Source organism: Corvus brachyrhynchos, unplaced genomic scaffold, assembly GCF_000691975.1.
Source record: "Corvus brachyrhynchos isolate BGI_N302 unplaced genomic scaffold, ASM69197v1 scaffold595, whole genome shotgun sequence".
Lineage (NCBI taxonomy): Eukaryota > Metazoa > Chordata > Aves > Passeriformes > Corvidae > Corvus > Corvus brachyrhynchos.
Window position 1 is genome coordinate 173,632 of NW_008238373.1, and position 18,067 is coordinate 191,698.

At 34.3% G+C, this 18,067-nt stretch overlaps 1 protein-coding gene across 1 annotated transcript in view; it reads left to right on the forward strand.

Annotated features, from left to right (window-relative positions):
- Positions 1-18,067, forward strand: part of STXBP5 (syntaxin binding protein 5) — a 107,143-nt gene that overhangs the window by 61,313 nt on the left and 27,763 nt on the right. Inside the window, exons 12-21 of the mRNA XM_017736359.1 lie at positions 374-446; positions 2,548-2,695; positions 2,909-2,976; positions 4,012-4,052; positions 4,927-5,147; positions 6,682-6,860; positions 8,648-8,773; positions 9,221-9,372; positions 10,852-10,935; positions 16,694-16,759. Coding sequence (XP_017591848.1) covers positions 374-446; positions 2,548-2,695; positions 2,909-2,976; positions 4,012-4,052; positions 4,927-5,147; positions 6,682-6,860; positions 8,648-8,773; positions 9,221-9,372; positions 10,852-10,935; positions 16,694-16,759 — 1,158 coding nt within the window. The remainder of the gene's footprint in view (positions 1-373; positions 447-2,547; positions 2,696-2,908; positions 2,977-4,011; positions 4,053-4,926; positions 5,148-6,681; positions 6,861-8,647; positions 8,774-9,220; positions 9,373-10,851; positions 10,936-16,693; positions 16,760-18,067) is intronic.

The window sequence follows — 18,067 nt, forward strand, 5'->3', positions numbered from 1 at the left end:
CTCTTTTGAGCCATTTTGTAAGCAATTAAAACTTAAACCCTACTGAGTATGAGGAAAAGCAGTTTAGGGGTGGGAGGATGTTATGATTCAGAAATTGGCTCTGTCTCTCATATAACCTGCTTATACAAGTTACTCTGCATGTTCCTTTTTCTGCTATTTGAGCTGTTGAGAATTTTGAATAAAAGAGCATGATTTTTCCCAACTTAACTTGGAGTATTCAGGAGTCTGCGTGTATATAATATCTTCAAAAACTGTAGCCCATCTGAGTGGCTTTCTAATCTCAACTGCCAGAGTGCAAGGACTGATTCCATTCTTGAGGCATACATGCCTGAGCTCCATTTACCAACAGGTAACTTTTTGTTGTTGTTTTCAGACTTTCAGGAACCATATGCTGTAGTTGTTCTCCTAGAAAAGGACTTAGTACTGATTGACCTTGCACAAAATGGGTAAGAATCTTCTGTAGTCCTTTTTAATCATTGGCTGCAGTGATCAGCCTATTGTTCTACTTTATAGTGTTTTAGTCTAACATAATACCTCAGAGCATAAAATTTTGAATATTAAATTTAAAATTTCTTCAGCTGAACTGACAATCTTGTTATATCAACTTTTTTCAAGTTAATGTGTAGTAGATGAGTAGAATATCATTGACTTTTTCCAGGTTTTATTGACTGACCAAAATGATTCATAGATCACTTCTGCTTTTTAAGTATCCCAGTTTATTTTGAAGTTGATTCCTTAATGTTATGAGGGGAGTTTGAAGTTTTGGGGAGCTTGCAGTTTTGAGGAAGGCAGCAGGGAGAAGAACTGATCAGATAAGCCAGGTAATTTGGCTGTTGTCATCACTTAAATATTTGCTGATATTACTGCCAGATAAATTGCTACCTTTAAGCATAAAGTGACTCCATACTGATGCAATAATATCATATATATAAAATTTGAATGATAACATCTGCTGTCTGGTTTATATCTGTGGGAAGAGGCTGCTCAAGAGGAGTATCCTATTGCAGTATTCACTAATAATATCTGACGAAAACATTGAGTCTCTTGTTTCTTTCTCCGTGGAACAGTCCATACACTGTTACTTGTGGTGATTAAAATTCTAGATGCTACGTATTTTTTTGTGAAGAGTTTTAACATTTGTATAGGCAGTATCAACTAACTGTTAAGGGATAAGGAGCAGAGGAACTAGGTAAGACCTTGGTACTGTTCCTGATTAAAAATCTCCAATGGTCAATGAAGAAAAATCCTTGTGAAAAACATCCTTCTAGGGCAAAATGAAAGCCTGGAATTATTTGTCCTCAAAGTCAGTGGTAACACCTTAGACAATGAAGATTCTATGGGATTTCAAAAAAGATCAAGTTTTGTCCAAATATCTCTGCAGCTACTGAGCAATTTCATTTAGCTTTTCCCAATGTTATATGGCCATATGCTGTATCCAAAACTGGTTTCTGATATACCAATAGCGTTACGCTTCCAACCTTCATATTTAGTTTGCAGTGCCTGAAACTTTAAGTTATGTTAAAGCTTATTCTATTTCATACTAAAAAATCTTCAGCAGTTACGTTTTTAGTAGACTTACAATGGTCTTTGTTATGATTGACTTGCAAACTATTAATTGTTTCACACCTGAAAAAGAAACAAAATTAATACCAAAAAAGTCTACAGGCTTTCTTTTACCTTGTGTTCTCACAGGGATTTGTCATATTTTGTCAAAGTTAAGCCTCTTCTGCATGTAATTTTTAAAATATCTTTGTAGCTTTCCATATAACCCTGTATAAAGTTCCTGATATGCAGAATATTTTAAGCTGTTGTTGCTAATTTTTCCTTTAGATGGGTTGAGAAGCTGTGTCTTTTCACCTCTCAAAAAAGGGGAGGTAAAAAGTGCAAAACAACATATAGCATGCATTTCTCTGGAGATACATGTTCTTTGAACACAGATACATTTCCCTCTGTTAGTATTATTGACCTTTTCCTCGTTAAGCCTCTGTCACTTTTCTGATGGAGGTAGTGGTGGGGACCATATGTGTGTATGTTCTTCTAATTGGTGACTGAGTGTTGCTGTCTGTAATTTTCAGAAAGTGATCTTAGAGTTGCAAGTAGATTATGCAAAGTGCTGGATGATTTTCTGTTTTAGTACAGTGTGCTAATACAAAGCAAGATGGGAGTCTTCCTGTCTTTATCCCTGGAAGAATAGGCTGAAGAGTTAGAAATAAATTCATAGCTCCATGTTACTACAACTGGGTCTTCCACAGGCCACTAAATTAGTATGCTCTTAAAAATACGAAATCCAGGGAATAGTAGCGTTCTAGAAGTACTCTAAAAACTGTACAAACTTCAGATTCCGTCTAGAGTACTGCACTATCTTTATAGTGCACTAGATGAGCAGTAAAGTTGTGTAGTATATTTGTTCGTAGTCTATTTTGATATGCATTTATTTTTCTCTGTCCAAAAAGAATGCCAGTTTAGTCCTTAGTATTTTACTTGTGTTCTGCACTTCCAAAAAAAGTTTTCCCTGGATTAACAGTTATTATCTTTCTTCCTTTAAAGGTATCCTATATTTGAGAATCCCTATCCTTTGACTATACATGAGTCTCCGGTTACCTGCTGTGAATATTTTGCTGATTGTCCTGTGGATCTCATACCTGCCCTCTATTCAGTTGGTGCTCGACAGAAACGTCAGGGTTACAGTAAGAAGGTACAACATCTACTACACGTTTTTATTTTCAAATACTGAGAATCAGAAGCTCTAAATAACATGAGTGGCCGTACTAAGACCAAAGCTTCACCTGACTCATCCTGCCTTTGACAGTGGCTAATAGCAGGGGAGGATCTGCAGTAACTGTAGTAATTTGCCTTACCTTTGCACTGTATGATATTTTCTTCCTCAGTATATTTGTTAATCTTCCAGGAATGGCCTATTAGTGGAGGCAACTGGGGTTTGATCACTCAGAGCTATCCAGAGATAATTATTACAGGGTAAGTGATACCATAGTCTACTAATAACTTTCTTAGCTGATTAAGCAGAAGTGAGAATTGTTTGTTTCTCTTTTGGAACATTGTTTTGCATGAGTGGTTTGAGTGATTCATGAAATTATGATCACCAGACATGTCCTTGGCATAATCTCTTTGAAGTGCTACTGAGAAAGTAAAGCAGAATGTGGAAGGGAAGGTAGAAACAAAATGATAGCAGATGTTTTACAGGTATTATTATTATGATGTGATATTGTGATTACCTGTGCTTGCTATCAAAATATCTTGGATCAAAGTTACCTTTTATTCTTTAATTTTTGCAAAATAGCTGAGTACTGTTTTAAATAAGCATGGTAAGTCCATTGAGTAGTTACTGGGTTCAGTTCTCAAAGGGAAGCCAACTTTTTATCTCGAAAAGGACAAGCAAATACTTAAATCCGATCATTTTGAGACTGATCTTTCTAATACAACTGTAAGGAACATAAGTGAAATTTAATTTATAACTGTGCAGTGCATCACTGAAAGTGAGAGCCCTTTTAAAGTGTTTTTAGAACAGCCCATTAGCCATAATCAGGATTACTGTCACCTTGTACTACACATTGCAGAGACTTTGAGACAGTCCTGAAAAAATATAGTCATCTGATTCTCAAAATCAAGGCTAAATAAACAAGTTAGGTGACTCATTAACAGTGGGATACTGTATATTTAGGCATCTTCTTTATAAGTGTTGCTCCTAATATAGGACATCTTTTAAGAAACAGTGCACAGTAAGGTATGCTTCAGTATTTAAAATGGCAAATTAACTTAGTACAGTGGGATCATCAGGGAGTTAGGCTCCAAATGTTTTTCTAGTCTCTTCTGTCCAAAGTATTTGGAGCACATATTGGTAAAATACTGGCTTTTAATAAATTGTGAAAATCAAGTGTCACTAAGAATACTAATAAAAATAGAATGTTAACTGTATACTTTCCCATCAGTAACAGAGGTCTAGCACTCCAACTAATCATTTTATCATCTCGGGTTTTTTTTAATGTTTCATAGGCATGCTGATGGATCAATCAAGTTTTGGGATGCGTCAGCAAGTAAGTGTTTTCAGTTGAGATTTTTCCTGTGCTGTTTTAGATTTTTCATCTTTAGTTAAAGGGTCAGTTACATCTGATGGTCTACACAGCTCACAGTGAAAAATGCAGCAAGAATTCAAAGTAGAAATCATTGCACTAAGTTAGATGTTTGGTCTAGTTTGAGCTAACCCTACTCTTGGTACTTAAAAGCTGTTTAAAGTAATCTTGGAATCATCATCAGTTGTCTTGAAAACTTGCAGAAAACTGGTGAGTTTCCAAAAGGCTGAGGCGTGTATGGTTGTGGGAGGGAACAGATGTAATGTATATGTTTAAAAACTGGGAGGAGGACTATTTGGAGTGTTAGAGATCTTTAATTTCGGTTTGGAGTGGGAGTGGAACCTGGGAGAGAGGAGGGGGGAAGCCAAACCTGATTGAATGTGTGCTTAAAAATTCTATTCAGTATAGAGCTGTCAAAAGGAGATTCTGTTAAAGACATTAAGTTTCTTTCTAAAACAGATGAATAAACCTATTAAGGGAGAAATTGGAAGTATCGTCTATATTGATTTAAAAACTTTTGAGTCTTTCTAATAGGACAGTCTTACAGATGAACTAGGGAAATGTGATTCAGGTAAAACTACTGAAATGTGGAAGTGGAGAAAGGATGCTGTAATTTAAGTTTTCCTGATGTTGTGATTAGTATTTATAGCAGTGATTTGGGTCATTGTCTAGAAAATATGCCTGTGAAGTTTGAAATCAACATGAAGACAGTTGAAAGAAAATGTATCACAGAATTAAAATTACAGTTAAGAAAGATACAATTCAAGAATTAGCTATGTCAATATATTAGCTATATGTTTAGATCAAAACTAATTTTTCTCTTTTGCTTTGTTCCTAGTAACATTGCAAGTACTCTATAAACTAAAAACAGCCAAAGTATTTGAAAAATCACGGAATAAAGATGACAGGCCAAACACAGATATAGTAGATGAAGATCCATATGCTATTCAGATCATCTCATGGTGTCCAGAAAGTAGAATGCTGTGCATAGCTGGAGTTTCTGCACATGTCATTATTTACAGGTTCAGCAAGCAGGAAGTGACAACAGAAGTCATTCCGGTAAAGAGTTATGACCATTTTTTAACTTCATAGAATTTAGCTATGAGACTGTTCTAGCAATTTACTATTTTTTTGTCTTTGATTATATTAGTGAAATGGACAAAAATAATTGACTCACAACAAAGAGATGTGGGTTTTTGGAGAAAAAGTAATTAATTATGAAATCCGACAAAAGTAAATATTGCACACTGAGACAGAGGTTTCAGTGACTTTTTGAGGTTTTGCAGCCAATAATCATTCTTTGGTCTGTTTATCAAAACAAATAGTAGATCAAAACTTGGCTGTATCAAAGGTAAAATTATAACAGAAGTGAATGAGGTATGGAGTTGAAGAATTTCAAAACTTTTAGGGTGTTGATTCCTTGAGTCCTCATAATTACCATCTGTCCTGTCAAAACTTCTGCAGTATGCAGAGCTAGAATAGTACAAACGTGCCAAACATGCCCTGAAATCTGTTAAGGACTTTGCTGTGTCACTGTTTTATTCTGTATAAGATACAACAATTCTCTTACAAGAGTTTGAGAAGTCTTCTGTTAAATCAGACACACACATGCAAATTTATGTATTTGAATGTATGAAGTAAAACCTAACTTGAAGCCATTTAATTATAAAGTATTGCATGTTCTAAGTAAAGTGTTAATTGCAATGTAGTTGGGTTTTTTTCTCTCACCTCCTTCCTCCAACACACACACACACACATACCCCCCCATCCCCTCCCTATTCTGCTACCTTATGATAAGTCTTTGTTTAAGGATGTGAGGTGTAAGTCTTTTTCTTCTGTTTTTTTTATGTACAAGTACATTCCCTTCTGAGGGAATAGTTTTTCCTGTCCATTTTTTATGAATCAGCCCCAATCAAGCTAGTCTTCAGAACTCTGCAATATTTTAAAAAAATACTATATAGTCCTTTGTTACATAGTTCTATAGTCCGTGAGTTAAGTTCTATTTTGCAAATGATAATAAAACAGTGGAAAAATTCATTTACTCTGCACTGCAGTTAATTCTGTTACAAATAATGGAGAAGGAAATCAAAAGTAATGATTAACTTACAGTTCTTTACAATGTATGATCTAGTTCGACACAACATCAAACATTGAGCTAAGTGCCATGTGCACAGTATTGCATCAGTAAAAGTGTAGCTGTCTGTGTGGCTTTAGCTCTGTTTTACCATTCCTGAATTGCATAAACATAGTCATCTTCCTAACTGTGAATGTGTCTCAGCAGAATGATAATTAAAAGGGTCCAGTACTTAATTTCTTTCAATATTAAGAAGCAAGCTTTTAACAACTGGGAAATATGTCAGACATTCAAGTTCTGGCAATCTTCAGATATTCAGGCTGTGATAGTATGACTGTATTTCTGAAAACTACATGTGTCTTTAAGTTACACCATTTATTAAATGGTTATCTTTTATAAGACAGAAAAGTCCTGGATGTCACTTTTATCACTACTGTCTTAATTTGCACTTCATTTATTTCATATTCAGTGTTTTGAAAGGCAGACTTTACTGATAATTTTTTTACATTAATTAACCAGATGCTGGAAGTACGTCTTCTGTATGAAATAAATGATGTTGAAACTCCAGATGGTGAGCAGGTGCCACCTGTACCAACTCCAGGCACAGGTTCCAATCCTCAATCCATTGTTCCCCAGTCTCATCCATCTACTAGTAGCAGTTCGTCTGATGGACTTCGTGATAATGTCCCATGTTTAAAGTAAGTATATTCTGTTATGCTTTCATTGAGTATGAAAAGTTGCAAGAATATGTGATTAGAATATATGTACTTTGGTATCGTTACAGATGTGTCATTGCTGGTGAAAATGTTTTATATTGTGCAGCAAAGTTTTCCAAGTATCTGAAAGCTGAGCTCTGCTTTAAGAAATAAATATTTCAGTCTTAATTTTTTAAACTTCTTAAGCTGATTTTTTAAAAATTTTAAAATCCTTGCCTTGTGATTTACCTGGTTTTAGGAAAATTTGGCATAGATGTTAGTATAGCTATAGATGATTGTGCTTTAGAGCAAACAGTTTTCCATAGCAGCAATTCAGTCGCTTTGATATCTTATTGTCCTTGAAATGAATAGGAAAATTGATGTTTTGTGCTCTCTCTTACTTTAGTCCAAGTATGTCTGAATATGTTTCGTCTGTTAGTTTTGAAGAGCCTTAGTTGTAGAACCAAATCAAAAGTGAAAATTCTTACAAATAGCTAGCTGAGTGCTAACTCTTTGGGCTTATAAATATATTTATTTTTTGAAAACTCTCCAAGGGAACAACTTCATCTTTTGGAAACAGAATTAATTAAATGTCCCTTTGTCATGGATATTCACTGTACATGATGCCTAATAGTGCTCGCAGTATATGTCTTTGAAAAGTTTTTTGATCTCTTTAAATTGGGAGGTTTTTCTGCAGCTTCTTTGTGTGAGCTTTTATCCGTTTAAAGAAATTAAAGTTAAAAGAGGTCTATCTTTTTTTACTCTCCTACAAGAGTGTGTTATGTGACTTCTGAGCCATCACTTTTTCTAACAGCATGTAAGAAATATGTAATAGATATCCCAGAGATATAAAGTTAAGTATATACTTTGTTTTCTGAAGTTTAAGGTCCCAACTTGAATTTTAATTCTTTGAGTGTATCCATCCAGAAAATAACTAATCCTGTTAGGGTTGCTTTATTTGGGTTAGAGTTCCCAAACTGTATTGATTGTAATGAGTTGGAGAGGTGTATTTTTGAAAGAAACTCATCTTAATAGAAAAATTGGAAAATTCTGAACTTACGTAAAATACTGTCAAACCAAAATATCCATTAGTGAGAATAAATGGGTAAAATAAGAGGAATTCAGGAAACAGGAACTTGTTCTACATAACTTTTTTTGCGTAAAAAAATGCAGGACCTAATCCTTCCTGCAGGACGTGCGTAAATTTGTTTGTCAGCATGCAAACAAAATCTTTACAGGAGTTTCAATTCCCCCAGTCCCAGGTTCATTGCATACAACTGGTCTACCATTACAATAATTTACTGGTTTTTGTTTTGGTTTTGCCATATTACCATCTTTTTATTTGCCTTTTTCTCAATACATTGTGCTTCTGTTTCCCTTTTTATTGTACTTATTCCACATACGCCTCTCACTCCCATTCTCTAAATCAGAGGTCTTTTGGAAACTCTGAAAAAAATGGGAAACACCTTCTTTTTAGACACTGACTGAGCACCTGTATCTATTCAAGGAAGTACAGCATGATAGCACCGTTATGCATTGTTCTGAAGTTGGGAAAAATGAAACATTTGTGATCATTGTTCAATTAATTTTCAATTAGGTAGTGAATCAAAAGAAGTAAATTCCTAGTTTCAATGTGGTTTTTTCTTCTGGTTGCTTTTATTTGGTTTTGATCATAGTTTTTACAATTTTCCAACATTTTGAAGTCCAGCATGGTGTAGAATTTAATGAACTCTGATCCCACAAGGAGAAAATGGAGACAATGGAGAGGCCATGTTTTGTTTACTTTGCAGAGTTAAAAATTCTCCTCTCAAGCAGTCTCCAGGCTACCAAATCGAGCTCGTTATCCAGCTGGTGTGGGTGAGTGGAGAGCCTCCTCAACAGATAACCAGCTTAGCCGTCAACTCAGCGTATGGCCTGTAAGTATATTCTACACAGTTTTTTCATTATTCTGTCAAAGTGGTTTAAAATTGAGTCTGTGTGTGCGTTCACAGCAACATAGAGGTAATCAGTTTCTTGTGCTTATGAGAGAATTCCTTTTGGTCATGGCAGATATCGATGATGCTAAGAGCAGAAGCAAATCAGCATCATTCTTCCTCACCTGGCACTGTACAGCCAAGAATGTCATTTAAAGCTCTGTCAGATAGGGTGGCAAGTACAATGACAGTGGTCTGTTCTACTCAGTGCCATGTTTTTACAAGAGAACAATTAAACAATATTGCACTCTAAAATAGTAATTTATAAACACGTGCAATCTAGGATAATTCATAAAAATTAGGAAGTATTAAATGCTGAACTGCAAAAAATACTTATATGAAACATTACCAACATTTAATTAGCATTGTCTTTCACTTCTCTTTTTCCAGAGTAGTTTTTGGAAACTGTAATGGTATTGCCATGGTCGATTACCTCCAGAAGACAGTGCTCTTGAATCTAGGCACTATTGAACTGTATGGCTCCAATGATCCGTATCGCAGGGAGCCACGATCTCCCCGAAAAACTCGGCAACCCTCTGGAGGTGAGTAACCCAAAGCATATTTTATGCTCAGAAGAAAGGCACAATTGGTCATCTATTCTGGTGTATATTCTTTGAATACAAACATGCTTTTCTTCACTGTGGTTTTCTCCTTTCTTCTTGATCTATCGCTAATGTCACTAATGCAGCTTTGTTAACTCATCTTTCCTTAAAAATTGTTGCTTAGAGGAATCTACTGATGCTTGATATCATTACTTATTTTTCTGTGTCATGTATGTTTTAAGAAAAAATATAAATTTACAATGGTTTTATGCAGTTTACAGCAATTTAACACAGCATGAAGAAGTATCCTGATATTTCTTATAAAGCTAGTACCCATATGACATGTTTGTATAAATCCATTAATGTTTCCAGATAGCCTGAGTGTTTGCTGAGATCTTTTGGCTTCCTGTTTTAAAATTTTACTAGAAATTTCCCTGATGAGCTAAATCATATTATGTTGTTAATACTGTTATGTTATGCTTTAGAGGAAACCTTTGATTTAAATGAACAAAATAAATTTCTACATACAAACTAGTAAAATAAATCTCTCTTTGAAAAAGAAAAAAAGGACTTAGATTTAAAACTATGCTGAAGAGTGTTCTTTTTCAGCTGAAAAGGAAAGTAGCTTTTCAATCAAAATGCAAAGCTTTTTGTTACCGAAAGGAAAATTTAGTATTCTAAAATTTTCTTCTCCCAAATGTGTCATGGATACTCCTAAGTTATTTCAGAAAACAGCTTCAGACATAATAATAATAATTATTATTATTATAATGTGTCATTGCTACCCTAGATGATTGTTTTTCAATAGGAAATAAACTGTTCAAAATACTCCTTCCTCGTGATTGAGTGTTAATTCCTTTAAGAGATCCAGAATAAAGTCCTTATAAGTTCTTCGGGTAATATTTTATACAAATTGAAATGGATGTTCTAGGAGGTATTTTAGTAAATGGTTTGAAAAAGGTCCAGTTAATACCAGTCAGCTTATTTCAACTGATGAAACGGATCTAAAAATCATTAATAGAGAACAGAGCATACACAGTTGGTATCCTGTCAGATAAAGTACTTTCTTGTATGAAATAAACTTTGAGAGAAAGAAATAGCTTTACTGTTTGGCTGTGTTAATTTGTCCTGGGAGTAAAGGGCTTAGATTGTGCCTCATGTGTTTAGATTACAAACTGCCTTTTGGAGCTTTAAACATCACTTGCCTTTGTTTTCCTAACTTTTGTTATTTTAATCCAATAAATTGGATCCACATAACTGTGTTTCAGCTGTGTCTCTAAGATGTTCATGATGAAAGTCCTTTTTGCTCATGAATAGAGCTTTTATACGAAGTCATACTTTTTTCATAACTTCTAACACTAACAATCTGCATGGCAAAAGCATTTTAATAACCTGGTTGTACAAGTTACTTGGCTGGCTTTTCTGTCTCAAATGTACTGTTAGTGTCTCCGTCTTTCCTTTTCTCATTGCTTCATGAAGGTATGCTGACTGTGGCTTCTTGCATGTGCGGCCTTTCTAACTTATATTCAGAGTCTGTGAAAAAGCTTCGCACCTCTTATATAAGTAAGTCATCTCATGGCATTCAAATATTTTTTCAACATCTGAAGTTGATTTTTTTGTTTTGTTCACTCAGCGCAATTATTTTTCTTAGTCCTTTTTAAGTAATTATTGTATTTGTAGAAACCGATTTCAATCCGTCATGCATCCATTGTATTTCTTGTTTGTGATAACTTTAAAAGAAATTTAAAGGAAAAAAGCGACCATAATAGTCTCTGTATTTTGTGGTTTTAAATAAGTAAATCTCAAAATCAAAAGGAGATTCTGTCTCAGAATTTACTGATGTTTATAGAGCTAAGATCTTACTCACAAATTTAGTGTTGTTTTACTAGTAACTTTCCTTGCTTGGTTCCCATTCTGACAGAAAAAGCATCAGAACTCCACAGTTAGATTATTAGTAGCAATGATAAGAATAAACATTGTGATTACACAGAGATTTTTCTTCTAAAAGTGAAAAGTTCTACAAAAATGTTGTTTATAGGGTTTAACAGTGGAGGTGTTTGTGTACTGTACTGCTCTGTAAGCAGTTTTGAAGTTCAGGTATCTGTGTGAGGAAGGTAACGCATCACAATCATGAATTACCTGAGAGAGTCTGACTTACTACGTCATTCACAGCATCCAAGAACCTGGAGAATGCAAAGCTTATTTTTTAAAAGCTTTGTTCCTTTTCTTAGGATGTCACTTTTCTCCAGCCCTCAGGCAGAGGTAGGTAATCTCACCCCTTTTTTAAATGAAGTAGAGTAGATTAAGCTACTGAAAAAATGGAGTTTAAAAAAGAAACCAAACAAACTTGAAATTGTGGTCCAAGTCTTAGTTCTGCCGTTTCTTTTTCCCCAACAAGAAAAAGGAAATGCATCTCAGAGGACAGTCTCAATTGCCAAATACTGCTTTCTCTATAGTCTTTTCTCCTCTAGTGTCAAGGCAGAAAGGGAGCTAGGCATAAAAGAAATGCCCCCACCTTAACATGATACAGAACCGAAAAACAGGATCTGGCACTGATTGGTTATTGTTTTGAAGAAAAGAAAAAGATGGGTAGAAATCCCAAAACTAGTTTCAGAAACCAAATAAAGCTAAATTTACCTGGACTATTTTATTTAGGTATAAGTTTAAACAAGTTTTGTAGCCAAGAGTTAATTTCTTAATGGTGTAATTCTTTTTCTGTTTACCATCCTGACAGTATCTTGGTTAACTTGGAGCTACAGTCGTTTTAAAAACTGAAAATAATTTCTTTAGTTATGATTTAACATTTCTCATTATTTGTAGTTATTTCAGTATATGTGTTGCCCAGACTTCAATAATTACTTCATTAATTTTCCACAAATGATAAGTCTGTTACATTTAAGCACTACCCTTTGATTTATTTATAGGATTGGAACTATATGAGAATCAGAAAACTTGGATTTTGCATTCTCACTTTCTTGGACATTCCCTGTCTGCATTTAGGGTTCTCAAAAATGCAAGGAGCTTATGCTTCCTTGATTTTACTTTGAAATATGTGCCTTCATTGAATCTTTATCTTGAAAACATTTCTATTTTAATACTTCAAAATTATTTTTTGTATGAATAAGATATTTTCAATGGCTATACAACTAATAATCTTCAGGAAGTACTGGTACTTAATATCGAAATCTTCCTAGAAAAAGTGCTTTTCTATCTAATGTGGTTGGTTTAGAAAATTCCTATTCTTTGAGACAACAACAGTGTATTTAAGGGAAAAAAAAAAATCATACTAGCTTATACGTGCATTCAGGCAGCATGCAACAGAGCAGCATATTGCTATTGTACATTCAACCACTTCCAAAAAAGGCAGGAAGGATTGGTCCTTCCTTGTTAAAAACCCTGATATTCTGTATGTTTCAGCATAAAATGTCAATTCAATCAATCATGAGTATCTGCTAACATACTTAGGATTTAGTAAATGGTATGTCCTTAGTCAAACAATTGAAAATTTGCAAAGGCATCTTTTAAAAAATTTCATAGAGTAAGAGTTACGTATCTCCTAAAATATGAATGGAAATGCAAGATTTTTTTCCCTTCTCTTGTGTTGCAAGAATATGATGTATTTCTCTGTCATCTTATTTTTTCTACTCAGAAAAGAAATTCAGATTCCCGTCTTAAAGCAGCATCTATTTAGAGACAAGGCTCTCTACACTAGCTAGACTGTAAACTGTCATTTCAGGCTAGCTCTACAGATACAAGCTCCCAGTTGGGATCGTGTTTTGGAATTTATCAGTGATTCGTACCAGGTATACTACTCACATGTTTTGGGTGGCAATTTATAGTTTGTGAAGCATGCAGTATATGTGTTTTGTTAAGGCCTGCTAGACAGTGTCATCAGGTGCTTGTCAAGGTTAAAAACAAAATCAACTTTTGCCTTCAGACTCTAATAGTGAGGGGGAGGGTGTAGAAAATCAATTTGGCCATGTGCCCAAAGACATGAAATGTGTAAGTAAAAGCTTTATAGTGTGATGAAAACTATACACGGTGGAGGCTTACACTGTTAGGAGACCTTTGCTTGATATACTCTTTGCCAAATAAGACAGGAGCCATTAAATCAGTACTGATAAAAAATTGAGACAGGTTATCACTTCATGATGAAACACCAAAACTTATATAGCTGATATTTTTTTTCCTGCTTAGTTCCACAAGTTCTCAGAGGACATGAATTGTAACTCATTTTTTGCAAATTACTCTTGGTGAGAGTTACAAGATTTTATGTGACTTTTTGATTAGTGCAAATAGTACAACTCTTTAAAAGTCATTATTTCTTAGTTCTGCCAGAGGCAGTTTAGGTTTCTGACAAAACTGAAGCAGTTCTGACATGCATGTGACTTTTAAAAATTTTTATTTTACATCAAAAAGCTTTTTGACAGTAATTTATGAGTCATTCAAAAAGTGGGATTGAGTCAAACTGGAAGAAAATACTTGGAACTCTTCTGGAGTTGCTTGGTCATGCTCTTTTCTCCATCCCCTTTCATGAACTATTTAAATTTTTAACTTAAATGTCATGAGACTGACATCAGCCAAGGCTGAAACTGTATCAGAAAGTTTGATTGTTAGGTTTGGGTTGGTTTTGGGTTGGTTTTTTTTTTTTGACCCTGTTTTTCAGGTTAATTGTTTTTAATTCTAACTTTTACATCTTCATGTCAAGTTAGTTTTAGTTGTAATTTTTAATTGGGCTGTTTTCCAGTCAAGTTGTAGGTTCTTCTGAGATACGTCTGCTTGTGCAAAAAAACTGACAAAAGTCTCGTGAAACTTTATACATCAGTTAATTTCAGCTTTAATTTTAGGGAGTTTTTAATGCAGCATGGTAATGATGTCTTCAATGACATTATTTGATTTTTGGTAATTTGGAGGGTTTTCAGATTTCTTGCTTCTGGAGTTCACAGAGATAAACTAAAAGCTTATTAGGTCACTTGTACTTATATTGGTGTTATAGAAGGTTATAGTTTCTGTAGTTCTGAAACAGAAACTCTTGGATCAGTTTGCTTTTGTAGTTCATAGCAATTTGCATGGATGCCTGAAACAAGCCTGAAACAAGCCTGAAAGTAGAGAATTTTTCCAGGACAGCTGTCTTGCTGTCTATCAGTGCTTCTATCAGGGTACTTGGGGTTTTCAGATGAAGAGCAATAGAGATTGTCTTGCGAGTTTCTTCAGCTTGGTCATGGGCAGACACTCCTAGTTCACAGACTTAAATCATTCTTGTTATACTCTGCTTGGTTTAATTACTAATATAATCATAGCTAAAATTACTTTTCAATTATTCCTGTTCCTTTTCTCTCCTAAGTAATAGCAGTAATGGCTATGAATAGATTTCCAAGGTTTACATGCCCTAATGATTACCATAATGCACACATATTATTAATTAAGATGTATATTAATCAAATTATAGCCTTGAGAGTTCCTACAAAGCATTCAAGTATGCAGGTGTAGGACTTCATTCTTGGCTAAAGACTATTCCTGTCAATTTATGAATTTTCATAGGAGAACTAGTACAAGAAGTTAGACTCACCCCTTGAAGGTAAAGAATTAATCTTTATGGAAAAGAGGAAATTGTGTTCCTGAGCTGCATGTTTGGATTTGGTTGGTTTGGCCCCTGAAGGGAAAACTTCTAAGAGCACAGTATGGGTTTATCCTCCCAGCACTGCTACTATCTAAAACCTGTATTGCTTGTTGTCAAAGCAACATCAGGATTTTTAAAAAATCTTTTTACACAATCCAGTCTAGTTCAAAACATTTAGTCTCCCATGCCTGTTTAAAACTCCAGTTTAAAACTATGATTATCCCATTGTGTTCATTGATTCCTGGCAGATGACTAAATAAATTGCTTTTTTCTTTCTCCTGTGTAGTGGAAAGATACAGCTTCCACCTGGAGTTTCGTTTGACATTTTAGGACTTAAATTTGTTCCAGTACTGTTAAATGTAGGGTTAACAAAGCCTTAAGGTCATTGGACAATTCTAGTCATTGAGTTTTGGGGTTTAAGCTATATATGCTCTTAGTAACCTTAAAAAAGACTATTTTGGATAAATGAAACTGTTAAAACCACATACTTTCAATGCGTTCCATATTGATATTGTAGTTCAGGAGAACCTTTTTCCCTTTAAACAATTAACTTCTGGTTTAGTGTTTGGAAATTTTAAAGCTTTGATGGAGTAGAGCTGTTCTTTGATTTTTGTTTGTTGACAGATATGTACAGATGCACTTGTGAGTGTGTAGTGTACAGTTGTATAGGCAGGCTTTCCATGTTATACCTTTCTTGTCTTAGCCATTACCCTTACACATCTCAAACATTTTCAGTATTGGAAATATTTGTGTGCATGCAAACCCCTTTAATTTTAACAAATATTTCTTAGCTATTACTGTATTGTTCAGTATTACATGCTTGTTTGCCTTAGTATCACATCATAGAATTTCTGAAGGAAAGCTTCATGATAGGAACCTGAAGATGCATTACTAACTTTAAAATATCAACAAAATGCACTTCTCTTAATTGTGGGCAGTCTTGACAGAAATTCCTTGTATACTTTTAGTTTGTGCAATGGAATAATATTTAGGGCCATTTTGAGGCAGCTTCCATCTTTTGCATCTGATTGTGTATGACTAGGTTTTATTTCCTTTACTGGAATGAAAGGAATTAGCTTTGAGGTGTTACCATACTGCGCTTATTCAAATTGATCAGATTTGATGATGTAAGAAATTTTGTGTGATTCCTCCATGGAAGGAAGAACACATATGTAAACACCCTAAGACCTGAATTCTCTTAGTGAGTTTTTCTGGAAAATCACCTTGGCAATACAAACTGGTAAATAGAAAGCATATCACTGTAGCAGTGGGAAGGTAGTTTGAAAAATGGCACTGTAGTTTCACACATCATAGGTTTGTGATCTTCAATACCCTCTTTTATCTGATTTTCTTTTGCAATTACAATTTTAATATAACTCGTAATTTTTTTCCAAAACAAATTATGTTTGTGCTATATATATATGTAGCATGTAAATAATTAACTGTTCTGATAAGTCTGTCTAGCTTAAAATGTAGTGGTTCACACTGAAATGTATTGAGAGAGTGTATTTTGCAATGAAAACTTTAGTAGGAAGAAGTGATTCTACAGTTACTGTGGGTAATGTCAAAAAAAGTAATATGTAACAGCAATTCTATCACAACTGGCTTGTTGGTCTTTAATAAGAAATTGCATTCCTGACTGCATTGGAAGTAAAAATAAAACAGCAACTGTATTTATAATACACTGGTTTTGTGTTTCAGCAGGTCTTTGTGATATTAATGAAGGTACAGTGGTGCCGGAAGACCGTTGCAAGTCGCCCACGTCAGGTAATCATAACTTTCTCTGGTCTTCAGCTTCTTATTTTCGCAGAAGATGGCATGCATTAAGTTAACACTTACTAGTTAAGTAATTATATAAAACCTGTTGTCCTCTCACAAACTGTTTGAGCTTGTCATAAATTTTGCTGTGTTGCACAACTGCATTTTTAAAACAAGGCTGACTTAAGAGATGCAATAGGAATATTTCATAAAGATGATTGAAGAGAGATATAAGCTGAAATATTTATGCCTCAGGGGACATACTGCACAGTGGAATTTTGAAGCATTGACAAGAGATGCACAGATTCCTGTAATAGTTCATGTAATTGTGTTTTGTGTTCCTCAAAAGTGGTAGAGATTATTTCTGAGCAAGTTTACTTCTGCTTCCTTGTAAGTGGCAACTTAAAATTTTTCTGTGGAATCAGAGGTCTTCAGAAACTGACATCCTCAAAGAGTAGGAGTTCCCTACTTAATACTCCTCCTACTGCACCTGGGTTTTTTGTTTCTTTTTTTTTTTCTGTTGCCACTGCTGTATGTGAATATTTTAAATGAAACCTTCAAGATTTATTATTTTAATATTGGCTAGTTGAAGCTATAACCATGTAAATACTTAATAATGCATGTCAGTGCATAGTATTAGAGTTTATTAGTATTAGAGAATAGTTTTTGTAGTAGCTAAAAATTGTCACTTATCTTTATTTATTGCTCTGAAAACTTCTAAAGATGTCACTTTGTTTCATTCAAAACTACTCAAGGTTAAAGGACTCAACTGCAGATTTAAATGAAGCATGTGAAATAGTATGTAGTTTAAAATGCTAATCAAGATGGGTGTCTAAAGATAGATTCCTTTTCTATTGTAGCCTGTATCTTTCAAAGCCAAGTTGAAAGCCTAACAAACCAAAACATTGTGTTTGGAGCTCTAGTAGAAATTTTAACATAAATTTTAATTTTTGATCTGAAAATTGTCTTCTGATGTTCATTTTAAATTGTGCAAAACACTCCTCTAGATGAATCAATGTCATTTTCATTTTCATTAGCTCTTTCTTTGGGTAAATTTGATTTATTTATAATTAAAGCAAAACCTGGCTGTGAATTTTAATTAAAAGTCTTACCTGAAGATGTGATTTCATGACGAACCTTTTTTGCTAAGCACTGGCATGCTGAAGCCGTCAACTTCAGTATAGTTCATAATGAAAGCATTTTTTATGGTGTTGAGAATAAAGTGCATGTTTCCTATTTCATTTTTACATATTGAGACCAGTGCCTGCAAACAATTTGCCATGCATTGCTGCAGTTGCAGTAAATCCTGTCTCTGTC